Source organism: Gadus chalcogrammus, chromosome 17 (genome assembly GCF_026213295.1).
Source record: "Gadus chalcogrammus isolate NIFS_2021 chromosome 17, NIFS_Gcha_1.0, whole genome shotgun sequence".
Taxonomy (NCBI): domain Eukaryota; kingdom Metazoa; phylum Chordata; class Actinopteri; order Gadiformes; family Gadidae; genus Gadus; species Gadus chalcogrammus.
This window is the reverse complement of record NC_079428.1, coordinates 4,117,664-4,134,090: the sequence shown is the minus strand read 5'-3', so window position 1 is coordinate 4,134,090 and position 16,427 is coordinate 4,117,664. Positions and strand designations below refer to the sequence as shown.

Sequence of the window (16,427 nt, the reverse complement as noted above, 5' to 3'; positions counted from 1 at the left end):
AGCTAGCATGACGCTAGGACCATGAATTGGGTTGCAATTATCTAAAGGACTCCACTCCAGCTAGCCAAGTATATTTTGAAGTCTTCGTCAAGGTATCATACAATGAAACAGAATCCAAGGAGGTCAGGGTGGTGAATATCAAGGTCCAAACGGAAGCTCTCACAAAACGGGTAATCTAGTCACCATGTGGAAAGAGTTTGGTTCCTTTTATGGTACTGCCATTATCAGTCACCTGCCACAGAAGACGTCAGACATTCCTACACCGTCTTGTGACAAAAGGAGAACTGGACACACCTTCCCCGCAAACTCACGTCCACAACACACAGAAAACACCAACACAGGCTTCAACACCCACAACACAACACACCTACAATCCAACGCTTGCATTAGAGTAAGCTGCCCTCTTTACCGGTAAACGACATACTAGTTGAAAACTATTTCTGTGTGCTCGGATAATAAGTGGATAATGAAATCAAGGCAAATTGGTTAAACATCACGAAACCTAATTTCCCATTCAACATAGCCCGTCACATGACCTCTGAGCTACCATTCATTAGTCATTTCTTTGGAGGCCTGGGAAGTGTTCTTGGTCACACCGTTTTAGGACGCAACTTCTCCACCATACGACGGAACACTGCGTTTCCTGCCCATGTGGCGTCCAGCGCAGTGACACTTAGGTGTATGCAAATCCTAAAATGGTTTCCCACGCTCATTTGCATCGGGGCTTGGCTAGTCCCGAATCCAGGCTTCCGGGTTGAAACTAAAGTTAATGTGTTACTGCACCATTAGTCATAGCGCCAAAGGTCTGAAGCATAACAATGATTTACCGGCCATTGGGTATTTCTGGGGGGAGGCTAGCATCTCATCATGCACTGATTTCCCTGGTCCACTGACAGACTGATCCATCGCTAGGTAGGTGTGATGGCTGGAGCCACTTGAGGTTTTGGTTTCCATGTGGGTGGTGTGTTGCTGCACTCTTCTTAATCCCACCCAACTAGTGACGTAGCTTCAAAGTGTCCTGTCAACGCCAGGGACCACTAGCCATGCAAGCCCTGGGGGGGAGACTGTGCTAACCTCAACAAGTGTCGTGCCCCACATGCCAATATTGCAAGAACAAGTGAATTGGCAGAAGCTTATGGAGGGAAAGGTTTTTTGGAGCCGTGGACCGAAACACACAGAGTGAATATGTGACTTATGAGATGACTTGCACAAAATGCAGCCAATAATACACATTTAGACGTCCCCCTGAAATTGCTGTCATGACTGGCTGGTTTTTTAATAGCCAAAGGGAGCTCATATTTAGCAATTTAGGTCACGTCTATGAGTGAATGCATAACTATTATATATTTTTGTTCCATAGTGGTGACATGTTTATGTTTTGTATCATCCAACGGGACAGCTGGAAAATCCCCCCTTAAAAACACCAGTGAGCACCAAACTGACTTGAATTTGCCTGGTTGATCGCATTGGGAAAAGTTCTGCTTCATATTGTTTATTCCTTTCCGAGGCAGTTCCAGGTGGATCAAGACGTCAGTGGGCCATGCCATTAAACACAGCCAGAAACAAGTTGTGTGTGTGGCAATAAGCGTAGGTCTTACGAAAAGTGGAAGGGATTGCTTTGGTTCTCAAGAAAGGTGTAATTAAATATTTGATGCAATAGGGCATGTCCTATGACAGTATACTGAAACCTAAATAGGTGTGAAATATTTTGTCAACTGCGTGAGAAAGCTCCTGGAGCGGAAGGGAAAACATAAAGTATCTCAAGCCACCACTAAGTTCTTCTCATAGTTCCTCAAACAGTGTACAAGACGACGTCCTATTTAATAAGTATTGGCACCGGTTAAAACCCAACGTTGTTGGAACAAGTCTTACCTGTCCTGCCGTGTTCTCAATGACTTGTACCAAAGGGATTCTGGTAGACATCTCAGCCTGCTTTGTGTTTTAGTTGTAGAAACAGGAGAAGGAAGAGATGAAACCGGAGATACTCTTTAAAAGTGTCTGTTGGGCATTTATAAACTTGTTAAAAGTAGGAACCTGGTGGTGTGGGAGCCCTCCCAGACCGACCCAGTGCTAGCCAGCTAGCTCACGACAGATAGCTAGTGAATCAACAAGTCTGAAACCCCCACATCGGCGGCTAGTTCTGTTAGCCTGCTAGCTAGCGACTAGCTAGCAGCGACACTCGTCCCATGTTCCAAGAACGAGCCCCGGTCCTGGGAAAAAACACCCTGAAGTGGCTGGGGCCGAGGTCTGACCAAAACCCAACTAAATCCACGTTTTGATTGGCATACAGCGGGCGGAGAGGGGACCGAGGAGCTTCTGGTGGCGGTGACGGGCTAGCTGGGGTCGCTAGCGGGGAGGGAAAAGTTGGGGGAAAAGGTTCGAGGTCCGGTCCGTTCAGATCCGCGGTTCCGGACGGGCGAACCACGACGCTGGTTCTGCGGAGCGGCGGGTAGGGGGTTAGAGGGGTGGGGGTTCTGCTGTCGTGTTGCGGTGGTTCTCCTCGGGAGTTCTAAAATTAAATCCGCTGTCTTCTCCAAACTTCAGGCCAAAAGTTAGAACCACCGGCGAGATCCCGACATTTTACAATCCGATCCAAAAAAAAAAAAAACGATCAGAGTTATCCCTTGGCGATCGATCCAAAAACAACACAGCCGACTCAAAAAAGTGAACGGAGACTTTGTGTATAATAAGGTCACATGGCAAGCGGTACCAGTACACGAATGTGTCGCGCTAGCTATCGGCTAGCCGACGTTAGCCCATGGAGCTCACTGGGGCTGGTGCGTTGCAGTCGAAGGCAGCCCGTCGGAAACCTACACAACTCCACACTCACGGCGGACACACCGCGTCGTCGCGCTTCCTTGTGTCGTTGCGTGATCCGAATAAAGGTCGTTCATACGTGCTGCTGCTGCACTGCGGTGGGGGCAACGCATACCCGTCGGTCCGGTCTTCACGGCGCACCGATTGTTATTTCCGTGACGAGGCGAGCGGAGAGAGAATCATCAGGTTGTAAAAATCCATGAGCAGCAGCGGCACCGCTGGAGCTTTTCGTGAGGAGGTGCGTGTCAACGCAGCAAAAGGGGGGAGAGGGGGAGGCAGAGAGCTGGGCCCGATGGCAGCCTATGCGCACGATCCAGCCCTGATACCGGAACAAGCTCGCAGCAACATGGCTGCTTGCACCACGACTGGGGGGGTGGGGGGGTGGAGGGGTGTTGTTCGGGTACGTTCGGCTTTTTCCGGAGAGTACAGGTGTGTGTGTGTGTGTGTGTGTGTGTGTGTGTGTGTGTGTGTGTGTGTGTGTGTGTGTGTGTGTGTGTGTGTGTGTGTGTGTGTGTGTGTGTGTGTGTGTGTGTGTGTGTGTGACAGGTGCCGTTCTATTGTTTGGCTCGGAGAGGTCATGCAAATATGGTTCCAAGTGTAAATAAAGAGTGGAGATGCGCTATGACGCATATGCGTCCTGAAGCCTCTCTCTTCCCCCCCCCCCTCTCTCTCGCTCCCTCTCTCTGACTTTCCCCTTCTCTTTAATCCTCTCTCTCCCCCTTCATATTATTTTCTCTTACTCCTTATTTTCTCTCTCCCCCGCCTCCCTCCCACACACTAACACACACACGCACATTTGTAAGTTGTGTTAAAACGTTTCACCAGACCTATATACTATCGCCATCATGACAATTACCCTAAATGGTTCCTTTACATTTCACCAGCCATCAAGTGTTTTGCTTGCTAATATTTTGGCCCAAATGTCCTAAATATATGATCAATTACCATCCTAGAATATGATATTATTTAAATATGTCAAGACATCCCCTCCTGGTACTTGGAGTGCAAACAGTTCCAGGACCATCAAAGTTGCACCTGACCATTGCGCATGACGAATGGTTGTAAAAGGTTTCTAAATTATGTTGGCGTCACATCCTAAGAAAAAGGTTCAAAGGGCTACATTTCTTTTTCCAATTAGACTAAACCTAAAAGACTTCTAGCCTACTCAGTAAATGTATTTGGATTAAAGTGTGTATTATCCGAAACAAAATAACTAGTCAAAATATTTTCACATTTAATTTAACAGATTTTTAAATATACTGTAGGCTACATAGAAATTGTTAAAACCTATCACGAAAATAGGTCTCATAATATTGCAAGGGAGATGTGGTTGGATTGCACCAGTATAAATAGATAACTAAAGACTAAATAAATAATAACTATAAAGAGATCAGCGCCAAGCGAAATTCTGACATAAGCAAACGAGACGGTTTGGGACCAGAGAGATCTTATGTAGACACGAACACAAATGCTAGGGTTGAGTTTAAATCAATGGCACTGTCTCAATCCAAAGCACTGATGAAAAAGAGATGCGGCAGCACAATCAAAGCAGTCATTGTTATGGTGATGCGGTAGGCTAAGTGGCGGCGATTCAGAAGAACATAGGACTACAAAAGTAGGGCTTTGTTCTAAATGACATCGATTTAAACCACCGGGATTCCTATATTTTACCAAATAAATTATAAGGTGAAATACATTATATTGTTAAAATGTATGAGATAACCTCCAAAATCAGCAACTAATTTATCGCGATTTCGGCAACAGCTGATGGTCCGCTGTCACCCCCTGGCGGACAACATGATTCACAGCGTCTATTTATCTCCATTGTAAATGTAGTTGTGGTTTGCGTCACTCACAGCCCGGCTCACGGGTATGACAAGGAGGAGACAACACATAGCTTTAATTAACAATCATAGTTTATTCAACCAACTTAACGCAAAGTAAGTTAAAGTGATGCATGTCAATCAGTAATCAGTAATGAGTGCTGTGTGTGGATGATTGGAGAATGGGATGTTTGTGCAAAGTACCAAAAACCCTAAACCAACCATACGTCAAAGGAGACAGAGCGAGTGGCTGACTCCTTCAGTTTAAGGAGTAACTTTAGTTATAAGTGAGGAGCGCATCCCGCATGGATGTTAGCCATTACACTGATCACTCAATCAGGAGGTGCCCGAGGTTTGTCGCATTTGTCACTTGGTTCATATTAGATGACTAAACTCTCCTGGATCACAACTCGCTTATAGATGATAGCCTTTCCTCATGACTCATTACAATGTTACAATCACTACCACTTCGAATTTATTTTCCCAATCACAGTTTGAAGGGGGGTGACTGACTTTGAACAGGCCTTCAACACAAATATACCTCCTAACCCCCTGACTGCTTCGTAGGTCTCCCCCCCTCCCATCTCAGAATATGCTCACTAAAATATAGTATGTCATTGCCTTCACCACTCTGTTAGCCCAACCCTCTCCTCCACACACATGACAGGTGGAGACACGAAGTCTGAAAATATTCATTAACTGGAGAAGTTGAGTTTTCGTTGAAAGGACCTTTGATACTCTTGATGTTGATGTTGCTTCCTAGGTTGAGCTTGCTGGAGGATGAGGGTGTGAAGCTCAATGGAGTGAGGGGGTGACCTTCCCCATGACCCTCTTTACCTATTGCCTGATTAACTATATCCATTTTTATCAATTGGTTATTTGCGGTAGTTAACTGCCGTTACTACCCCGTTTAAGTTATAATGTATGATGTTTGTTGGTTTTTGTGTCTGACCATGACCTACATGGGTTGGGTGGCTCTTACTCTTTGCTTGTTTTTTGTGTTAGACACTTTGCCATGTTCATTTGATGAACTGAAAAGTTTGAAGTTTAATTGTTCAAAGAACGGCAGAAAAACTCAGTCAATTTAGAAAACGTAACTTTACTGGGATGTTGAAAAGATCAAACAATTATACCGTACAAAACATCATGGTCATAGAGCAAACACAAGAAAATCGATTTCCCTCATAGCAACAGAGAAAAAAACGTTTGTTTTTAATAGAAAACACAGCAAACTAAGTACAGTCAGAAAAGTTGAACAGAGGTAAAGTTGTAGCATTATAAATGTCCTTTGATAAATCAGTGGTACTGAAATATACTTAACAGACATCTTATCTTCCACACTTATTACGGTTGATCCGATTCGTAGGGTTATTATCTTGCATTGTATGAAAAAATCCTCAAAAAACAGAATATATATATTCTTCCGACATATACATTTAAAAGAACAACTTTAAATTAAATAGACTGAAATAAAACTTTGCAGGTAAAATATGGAGAACAGAAAAATAAAGGAACTCTTCAGCCCATAATGGAAGAGTGTCTCTCTCTTATTGGTTAAACTAACTATTCTCGACCGCCCCCAGCAGCTCCTCAATAGACACCACCATCAGGTCAGAGTAGAATTTGCCCTCGTTGTCCCCGCCCCCAAATACCAGGAGGCTCCGGGAGGCCCCGCCCCCTTGCTCCTCCTCCTCCTCCGCCACCGCCCCGGTCGATTGGCCGCCCCAACGCCCGTCAGCGGCCATCGCCATGGAGATGATGGAATGGCCGGCCCTGGACACGGAGAACTCGGGGAGGCTCACCTCTGACCAGCAGCTGGTGTCTGAGTAAACAAACCACACGTTAGCATTCATTAGGGGATTATACCAAAAGGACATGAGCTGGGGGGGGGGTGGGGGGTATATTGAACAAATGCCACATTCTAACCTCTAGAAATCAATGAGACAATCCAAAATATCGTATTGGCGACGGACATAAACTGAAATACATTTCAGCCAATCAAAGTGTTTTCCCGGAGGAGTTCCAGTCTTTCACGATTTGCTTTAAGGTCGCTCTTCCTTTTACAGGAAACTAAACCAAAACCCAAGTTCAACCGGAGCTACGGCGGAGTCCACAGGGGGGCGACCTCTGACCTATGTCGAAGATGAAGGCGTCGTTGAGAGCGGTGTGTCCGTTGTACCCGCCGTGGATGAGGAACTGGGTGTCAGAGAGGGCCACGCTGCCATGCCAGCTGAGGCCCAGCACACACACACGACACACGACACACGACACACACACACACACGTGAATAATAGCAACATTTTCTATAGTCCACTGAGGCTGGTAGACTGATCTATCCATCACAGCTAGGTGGACACACCCACTTGTGATGTCACTAAAGCACAGGAAAAGGCAGATTTTTAACCGGCTTGTAATGGGCAATGAAAGTAACACCTGGTGGCATTACGTATATCACCCCTTTAATACAAATATGGGGACTGTGTGTGTATGTGTACGTGTGTCTATGTGTGTGTGTTTGTGTCTGTGTTTATGTATGTGTCTATGTGTGTCTATGTGTATGTATTGTCTATTTGTATGCGTGTTTATGTGTATGCATTGTCTATGTGTATGTATTGTCTACGTGTATGTATTGTCTATGTGTATGTATTGTCTATGTGTATGTGTGTCTATGTGTAAGTGTGTTTGTGTCTGTGTATGTGTTTATGTATGTGTCTATGTGTATGTGTGTGTGTTGTCTATGTGTTGTCTATGTGTATGTGTCTATGTGTATGTGTGTGTGTTGTCTATGTGTTGTCTATGTGTATGTGTGTATATGTGTATGTGTGTGTGATGTCCATGTGTTGTCTATGTGTATGTGTAGGTTGATGTGTACCTGCGGGGTGAGGGGGCTTTCCCAGTAGTCTTCACAGCAGAGAACTCCATGAGTCCTGAAACATGAGGTCAGAAGATAAGCACAAGAGATGGACCCTCCAGCTGACCTGGACCTTACGAACAAAGTCACTTTAGTTTGTTTGGTCACTTGGAATTCAACACTTTTTTTCACAAATTCCTTTTTTCGTCAGTCTGTGTGAGAGTGACCTACCCAGGTCTAGTATGTACATGTCGTTGTAGCAGACGGGGGTGTCCCAGCCCCCAAACACATAGATCAACCTCTTCTGCATCACACACGCTGAGTGACTGATGGGGAGAGAGGTAGAGAGACAGGGAGGGAGGGAGAGAGAGAGCGACAGAAAGACAAGGCCACAAGGCAAAGAAAAAGAACAGGATTAAAGTCGGTATTTGTGACACAACTTTCCTCATCATTCATTTAAAAACAAACCCTTTTAAGAGGACTAACATGTGGAAAACATTCAACATGGATGATAAATGATAATAAAAATCCATTTGTTTTAGGATTAATTCTGGTTCCGCCCTCAGCTTCCTCTACGACGAACATTTCATGCTGAGACGCCAACACTTGACCCTTCCACCGATCCAACCAACCTGCTCCAACCAACCAGCCTCCAGAGCCTGCCACGGGCCAACACACAGGGGGTGGCATATATCGAATACTGCTGCACCACCTTATCACATCCAATTGATCCTTAATTAGATTCTGCACTAATAGGCCCCCATGAGCAATATGCCCTAGCCCCTAGATCTGCTCCTGGATCGAAATGCATCTCAATTAATTCACTGCGTGTCACAGTGGACAGAACAATCTAAATGGCCCCCGTTACAAGAACGGATACGGCTTGTACCGGCTAATCACTCTCGCACCTTTGTGATGAAACAGGGTTACCCGTTTAAGTTTTGAATTAAGTCCTCATACCCAGAGCGGGGGGAGGGCTTGTCGCCCGTGACGATGGGCTGGTACCAGATGGAGCGGTAGGGGTCGAAGATGTACAGGGAGTCGCTGCAGCCGTCGGGCTGCGGGTGTGGCAGGGGGAACACCCCTCCCAGCACAAATAGTTCGCCCCCGAACATGCTGCAGCTGTGGTAGGCCAGAGGGGGCACCTTACCCTGGGCCTGGTGGGGGGGGGGGGGAGGGAGGAGAGAGAGAATCAGGGTTAATGACCTGGGGGAAAGATGAGCTCATGTTGTTATCATGCTGGTATCCTAGCCTAGGTTACACAATGGGCCGTATTCACATGGCCGCCATCTTGGTTCTAACCTCTGGCCCACTAACCCAGTTGCCCCAAGCCAGGTATTGTTTAAAACCAAGATGGCCGCCGGGTTAAAAAGGGGCCATATATGGCCTATAATGAGGAAGACATCTTAATTATTCCATATTGTTCACTACTTAATCAACCCTTTAGAGTATGAGCAGTCGTATTTGGTAAGTTTGGTTATGATTGGTTGTTCATTGACCCCACAGTCTAATAACACACCTACAAACTGAAATTAATAATTTAACAGAAGAATAAAACAACGATAAACAAAAACAAAAAAAGAATGAACTGTGCAATGGTAACGGGGGCTATTGAACCTGGGACACACACACACACACACACCTCCACCATGGTCCACCTCCAGCTGTGCGTGTCCAGGATGTGGACGTCGTTGAACCACTTCTTGTTCTTGGAGCCGCCGAACACGAAGATGCGTCCTGAGACGGGGTCGTAGACGGAGGTGTGGCCGGTCCGGCCCTCGAAGGTGGGGCCGGTCGCCAGCGTCTCGGCCGCCACCCACGACACATCCTCTGAGGACGGAGAACGGCGCGGAAAGACGCGGATCAAACTGATGTCTTACTATGCAAGCCGTTTTGAATATCTGCCTCTTCTGACATCACAGGTGGGCGTGTCCACCTAGATATGTGACGGATTGATGAGCAACGTTTGCTACAGTCCACTGGGTAGGGTAGATTAATCTATCTAGCACACATCTAGGTGGACAAGAATAATATGTCACATTTAAAGCTGCTGAGGGCACCGTTGGATCGAGGATGATAAGCAGATTTCCTAAATGAAATGGTAGTTTATCGTCCGGGGAACCGAATCATATTGGAGTGACAGCAGATAGTTTGAAAATATAAGAATAAATAGCATTTATTTATTAATAAAAGATTCCCTACTAGTGTTGTCAAAAATATCGATATCGATATTCTCGGTACAATTTTAACGTGACAGCGCCAAAGAGTTATGATTGCGGGATTACAGGGGCTAATACATTTTGGCGCAACAAATTATACTAAACACTACACTATGATACGAATCAACCAATCAAATCACACAACCAGCAGCAACGGTAAAAAAAAAATATGACTTCATAGTTCATTTTTATTAAATATAATATATATATATTTATATAATATATATATTCTTTAATAGGTCCGATGTCTTCATATATATATATTTTCTATTATATTATATAATGCAGCGTTCAATATTATGGTTGCTATCAGCCGCCGCAATATCTTCCCAGCATGCCCCGCGGTAGAGTTAAGTGTTTCATAACGATCGTTTGGCCAACCATAGACATATATAGTGTTCGTTTAGTGTTTAGTCGTTAGTCGTTTAGTGTTAGTGTAGTATATAGGGTATATAGTTTTCTATTATATCTATGGGCAAAACCATTAGTGGTGTTACAATTAGGTTTTTCCCAGCATGCCCCGCGGTTGAGTTAAAGTTCTACGTGCAGGTTAACCGGACGTTTTGAGTAATGGGTAGGCTACATAAAGCCCTCCAAATACGTGTATCATTTATAAAATGTCTCAAATAGTGTTAAAGTCCAGTTTTTGTCGTTTTTGGCTGTAACTGGTGTTTTCAAACGCCATTCGGCGATGACGTGGAAGGTAGCGAACATTTTGCGATGAAAACTATCGAGTTTGAGATGTCAATCATGGGATATTGCCTAATATCCCGAGATAGCGAACCAATCAAATTGCGCCATCTTAGGAGGTTCACGTGTAGCATATACTAACTATATATAATATCTATGCATTTATCTATGCATCTGTATAATCTGTTAAACACTACTAGTCTCTGTGTCTCATTGCGGCTTTGCTCCGTGTCTCCCAACGTGACGTCATGCAATGCATTCTGGGGGAAATGAGAACCGATAGCAAACCGCTAAAATAGTACCTACTTTTTCGTATTACATTCCGTTTAGTGATACCTAATAACATTCAATACAATAAATAACAGTTTAAATTGCACAAATTCTTTGGAAAATATTTCATGAAGATCGTTGGGCAAAACCATGATTGACTTTGTGAGTACGGGGAATATATTCTCCAGCCCGTGCAGCACTCATTTAGGTAAGTAATTGCTAGGTATATTGCGCATCTGGGCTAATTGGTCTGCCGATAAATTATTACTTACTTGTCTTAGTTTAGAGCCTATTTATTTTTCTATTATTCACACACGACACTTATATTTCCACTTAGGTTAATTGACTACGGAGTGTTCAATTTCACCGCTAAATCCCTTCTCTGTTGTTGTTATAGGCCTACGACAAAGTCATTAAGGCAGAATGTATTCCGATCACCTACTGGAAACCCATCACACTCCGAACCAACCCGGGTGCGTTCTAGCCTCCTAACCGTCCCTGGGAGGGGGAACCCTCTTCTGCGATCCTCCTCAAGGTTTCTTCCTACTGGGGAGTTTTTCCTTGCCCTGAAGAGGGCTAGGGTTAGGAGGTCTTGACGTAGGAGGGCTTACCCCGCTACGGGTCTATATAGGCTCGCATGAACTGGTAATTTTTAATAAAGGTTAACATTGTTTTAAAAACAAACAAACTGTTGTCCGACTGAAATTTGTCATTTAAATAAATAAGAGTGTCAACATTTTACTCCAGATATCTAGCTGTTTGTGTCTCATAGCACTACAGGGCTACCAACTAATAACGACCAACTTATCATTATTTCAGGTGGAAATGTAATCTTCCACTTATGCTGTGTTCCAGATTTATCCACTATAACCAAGAAGTATCCACAACATTGATTATTTCACTTGCACCACCATCTTTCTTTTACCACCCAGATGACATATTATAGCCCTTGCAGTTGTGGAGATCAACTGACGTTTACTCCTTGCATCGATAATGCCAACACTACCACTGACCTGTGCAGAGCTTCCACATGGGGTCTTTGCAGAACTGCATGCGCGCCCCCTGTCCTCCAATCACAATGGCTGTCTGGGCGTCGATGGGACACATGGTATGACCCCAGCGACCTGACGGGCTGGCCAGCATTACTGTGGAGGGTGGGGGTCAAGGGTTTTCAAGGTGCCAATTCATACGTGACTGCTCAGAGATGGCTGTAAGAGAGCTCACTGCATGTTCTTCGGATAGACCCACTTGTTGGCTGGGGGGGTGGAGCTGAAGGCGGTGTTCCGCCTTCAGCTCCACCCCCCAGCCAACTAGTGTTTGGAAACTCCAAGAATATCTTTGACTGGACGGAGAGTTCTGGGACTAGTTTACTTTATATGTGATGCAAGGTCTGGATTTTAGTGGTGTCGCGTCGGTGGTTTTCACTCTTAAGAGTTAAAGAAATTAAGATGAAAAGGGGTTGTTGGTTCCCTTCTTTACACGTTGTCATTAGGCGTGTACAGTGGGGAGAGATTTGATAGGTTCAGTAACAGCATGATGCTCCAATAGATGTTTCTACTTCTTCAACCAAAAATACATATACAGGCAATATATTATTCAAAAGGTTCTCCATTAATTTAATCATAAAATTCATGATTTTTTTTCCTAAAGTGATCATGGAAAACTTGGGTGTTTTTCTTTCGGAAAAACTGAACCCTTGCAAACCCGTCCCAATGTAAACACGTCACCCACTGCTCTGCGTGGGAGTCTTGGCCGGTCGGCCTCTCGGCTTGCCAGCTCTGTGTGGGGGCGTTTTACCCACAATGCCCTTCACCTCCGCCGTCCCATTGGCTGTAGAGAGGAAGGAGAGGACAAGTTAACCGAGTATCACGGAAACAATTCCCAGCTTTGATAGAACGGAGGTGTTACATCCCAAACTGTAATATAAACATTGTCAGACATGACACAAAACACGGAACATTAACACGTCATTTCTTGCATTAAAGATCTGTGATTCAGAAAAGTGAGAGCGGAGATATATAAATAAATGAAAGTAAATAAGTAGGTATAATATATAAATATTTCCCCATTGTTAATGAATGTAGTATTTATAGTAGTATATGCATTGTATTCCGCCTTTATTCACATTTTGATGCAAAATGCAATTTTTGGGTTTGATATACATCCTGGCATTGATTTGCTAAATATAAATATGAGACCTGTATATATCGTTGAGATACTTTAATTATTTTATTCGCATCGCCGGGTATGAACCGGGCTTGGCTCTTCAAACGTGAAGTCCGTTATAAAGTAAACATATTTCCATGGCAGTAGAATAAAAATACACACCATTTAATTAAAAAGGTCAACTGAACATGAGAGCAGTCCGGCGGGCTCACCTTCCGTCTTCATCCTGGCGGGGTCGTCTTCCAACAGCCTCGGTCCCGCCCGGCCGTGACCCCTGACCTTTCTGCCGGGGGGAGTCTTCTTCTCAGAGCGGCCATTAGGACACACATTCTCCTCCTCCCCCTCCTGCTGCTGCTGCTCCCCTCTCTTCGCGGCTCTCTCGTCTTGTAGCTCTTCCTCTTCCTCCTCCACAGCGCGTCGTCCCCTCTTCCTCTTGCCCTTCACCTCCCGGGCAGCAGGGGCGGCCGTGGTGCACTGGGGGGGGAACAGCAGTAACAGGGTCGACTTGTTCAACATTAAGGACTGAATGCAATCGTGCAAATTGGAGGTGGAAGGCCGATACACGACATGAGGAGGACTCATGGACGCTCATAAACTATTATTTTTGAGAAGAGTGTTCAGCATGTTTGTTATCCAACCATGAAAATGAGAAGAATAAAGGTGAGCGTTTGTTGGAATTGAGGAACTAGTTCTCTTTTGTCGTTGATCAACTACCGATTGCCGACATTATATATACCAGGGGTCGGCAACCCTAGGCACGCGTGCCACCACTGGCACGGGGCAGCACAATCATGGGCACACTTAAATTATTATTATTATTTTTTTAAACGTTTTTTTTTATTTTTCTTTATTATTAAAAAAATTCACAGCACAATGCGGAAGCATAATCATTATTACCACAGCACTTTATTCTATTTTGGGCATTTCCTCCCAGTGCAAATATGTTTCAATTAGTTACAGAAAGTAGTGTTCTGAAACTGGATCAATTAATCATTTTTAAACCTATGTTGTGAGTAAAAGAAGAAAATATTTTAAATATTGTTGCAAGTGGCCTGTATGCATCACCTTCACATGGTTTTGCAAAGCTGCACATGTCTTAAATATATTGATTTGGATGGTTCCAGCATTCTCATATATTCTCGTTTTTTTAATTTCTCACAGTGCAAATATGTTTGAGTGAGTTTCTGAAAATGGTGTTTAAAGATGGAACATTATAATTTGTAAACCCTTGTTGCAAATATAACAACCAAAAACATACTTAAAATGTTGATGCATGATTGTGGACTATATGGAAATAGTACAATTCCAGGTCTTCTGGAAATGTTTTTGGTCGCTGTGTCATAATTCAGCTTAATTTTATATATATTGTTTCTTACTCATTAACGAGAAAATGTCAAACTGGCAATGCATGTTGAAAAGGTTGCTGACCCCTGATATATACATATGCATACACATTATTAATGTATTATATTGAATTACCTTTGGAGTGTTTTCTTTAATGGCCACAGTGATTTTTGGCTCAGAGATAACTGCTTTCACCTGTAAATACAAAAGGACATTTGATACTGGCCTGAATAAGTCTTCAAAATCCCTCAAAGTTCAAGGTTCAAAGTTGAGACTGATGGCCAACTGGCCACTGACACATTGCTTTAACTGTAAACATCATGTCGCCTTTTCCCTGCAGACTTCAGGTTTAATTATGTATATTCCTTGTGATAAAAGCCATCCAACTGCTTCAAATAAAAGTCATGTTGTTGTCAATCCCTTTCAATACTAACCTAACGTCCTCTGCATCAAAGCTAAATGTTTGGTAATGTTCTCCATACACCAAATGAATGGCTCAAAGCGAAGGGCTTTGTTTATTTTCCCCATCATAAAATGACATAATGTTGAATAAAGTGATGATGGTGCAAGAGGCCTTTCTGTCATCTTAACAAATGAGCTTATGATAAACGTCTCCATATTACATACATTCATATGATGTTATTTCTAAATAACCAGGTGGATAACGTCTTCATCAGATATACATTCATGTTTTATTAAATATGACCAGGTTTTTAACATCATCCCCATATGACATGCATTTATATCGTATTATTAAATATTACCAGGTTTCCTCCCTCCAACGTGATGCTGAGGGTCACCTCGTCTGTCCAGGCCTCCTCCTCCCACTGCTCCCAGGACAGACATCTAGACAACAAAAAACGTCCTTTAACAGTCACAGCGAACTTTATCACAATGTTATGCTATGAAAGTTACACAGATCATAAAAGTTCCCTTTTACGACATGTTAATTACATTCCTACATTAAAGAAAACAAATGGCAACCAAATGTAATTAAAAACAAAAAAAAATCGTACTTGTTATAGGGAGTCAGTTTTCCTATTGTAATTGGCATCCTGTCAGCATCATTAAGTTCTGCATTGACGCAGACCCGCTCCCCCCAGGGTCCATTTGTGAACAGCACCACCTGGCGGGCGCTTGGAGGTACGGCAAGCGACGTTCGACAAGTTCCTTTGGGGCTGAAATTACGCAAGAATATACAGCATAAATATTTATAGAAAAGGCTTGACAAGGGAAGACGAAACACGTCAAAATAAGCTTACACGGAATTCGTTACATTAAATCAAATGCGATAAGAAACAGAGTGAATGCCCTCAAAGCGTGCAACGTTACGGCTGACCGCGCAAATACTAGTTTGTGTGCAAAGACAGCAACGTGTAGCAATATATCCCTTGGCTTAAGTCATCATATCAATACGTGCTTTAATACCAAGAAGAGCATTTGATATACCAGTCGTTGCAGTCTCGTTAGGACGTGCTTTACGAAATAAGTCTTACCAGAGAAGCCTTTGAGGAGGATTGTCGAGTCCTATAACGGCGTAAACTCCGAAGTCGTCCATGATTCGTCGCCCTTCCTGCACAGGCGGTAGAATTCAAACAATATCGCTGAATATTTAAGAACAAATGTCGGTCTCAAATGAGGGTCACAAATACAAATTCGACTCTATATCCAGTCTCTCGCTTTCTTCCAAACATTTCCCGCCACCGATGTACACAAGTTCTAAAACCCCGCGTCAGGGGAAGCATGATACAGAGGAGCGCATGTTTTGTGTAGCGAGTGCTCCCCGAGGAGAGGTTTTGTATTGAGGGAACACCGAAGACGGATACAGGACATGCAGGGAACCAAATCGAGCGCACCTCGATGCACAAGCCAATCAAATACACGCATCGGGGCGCGCATGCGTTTAAGAACAGTACGCATCTTAATGTTATACACGCTTTAGGATTCACGATAATTTGTATATTTACATCTATCAGTTCTATTGTGTTAATGATTTCCGTCTGACGCAGTCAAAAACATTACACCATATTGTTACCTGCAGTCATCTGAATTCTCCAGCACATTTACACAAAATTATTTAACAGTAACATTTGCATAATAGTTGATTAGAATAAATCCCTCAGCTACAAAGCTCATCCTTTTAATGTTGCCAAGATCATCTTTCATGGCCGTTTGTTAAAAAAGTGTTCATGGAAAACATAGCAATGTTATCAGATTTTCTTGAAATTAGATAACATATCGATTTTC

At 43.6% G+C, this 16,427-nt stretch overlaps 2 protein-coding genes across 10 annotated transcripts in view; both read right to left on the bottom strand.

The window, feature by feature from the left end:
* mark2b (MAP/microtubule affinity-regulating kinase 2b) overlaps positions 1–3,166 on the bottom strand; it is a 45,226-nt gene extending 42,060 nt beyond the window's left edge. For all 9 annotated transcript variants that reach the window (XM_056575715.1, XM_056575721.1, XM_056575717.1 and 6 more), the window contains exon 1: positions 1,873–3,166. In XM_056575715.1, the coding sequence (XP_056431690.1) occupies positions 1,873–1,923 (51 nt within the window). In that variant the 5' untranslated portion in view covers positions 1,924–3,166. The remainder of the gene's footprint in view (positions 1–1,872) is intronic.
* Positions 3,167–5,703: 2,537 nt separating this feature from the next.
* Positions 5,704–16,005, bottom strand: krcp (kelch repeat-containing protein). Its single transcript, XM_056575770.1, has 13 exons — positions 15,677–16,005; positions 15,197–15,358; positions 14,945–15,026; positions 14,316–14,375; positions 13,049–13,310; positions 12,402–12,500; positions 11,684–11,815; positions 9,134–9,321; positions 8,452–8,648; positions 7,723–7,817; positions 7,513–7,567; positions 6,773–6,870; positions 5,704–6,462 (listed from the first exon to the last, which is right to left on the bottom strand). Exons 1-13 carry the CDS (start codon positions 15,736–15,738, stop codon positions 6,200–6,202), a joined length of 1,755 nt encoding a protein of 584 aa, XP_056431745.1. The 5' UTR covers positions 15,739–16,005; the 3' UTR covers positions 5,704–6,199.
* Between the last annotated feature and the right edge of the window lie 422 nt (positions 16,006–16,427).

Coding starts and splice junctions, on each gene's coding strand:
- krcp (XM_056575770.1), bottom strand. CDS start 15,738: ATGGACGACTTCGGAGTTTACGCCGTTATAGGACTCGACAATCCTCCT. Junction 12,501..13,048: donor CGCCAGGATGAAGACGGAAG/GTGAGCCCGCCG, acceptor TCCTCTCTACAG/CCAATGGGACGGCGGAGGTG. Junction 8,649..9,133: donor GGAGGTGGACCATGGTGGAG/GTGTGTGTGTGT, acceptor CCCCCCCACCAG/GCCCAGGGTAAGGTGCCCCC.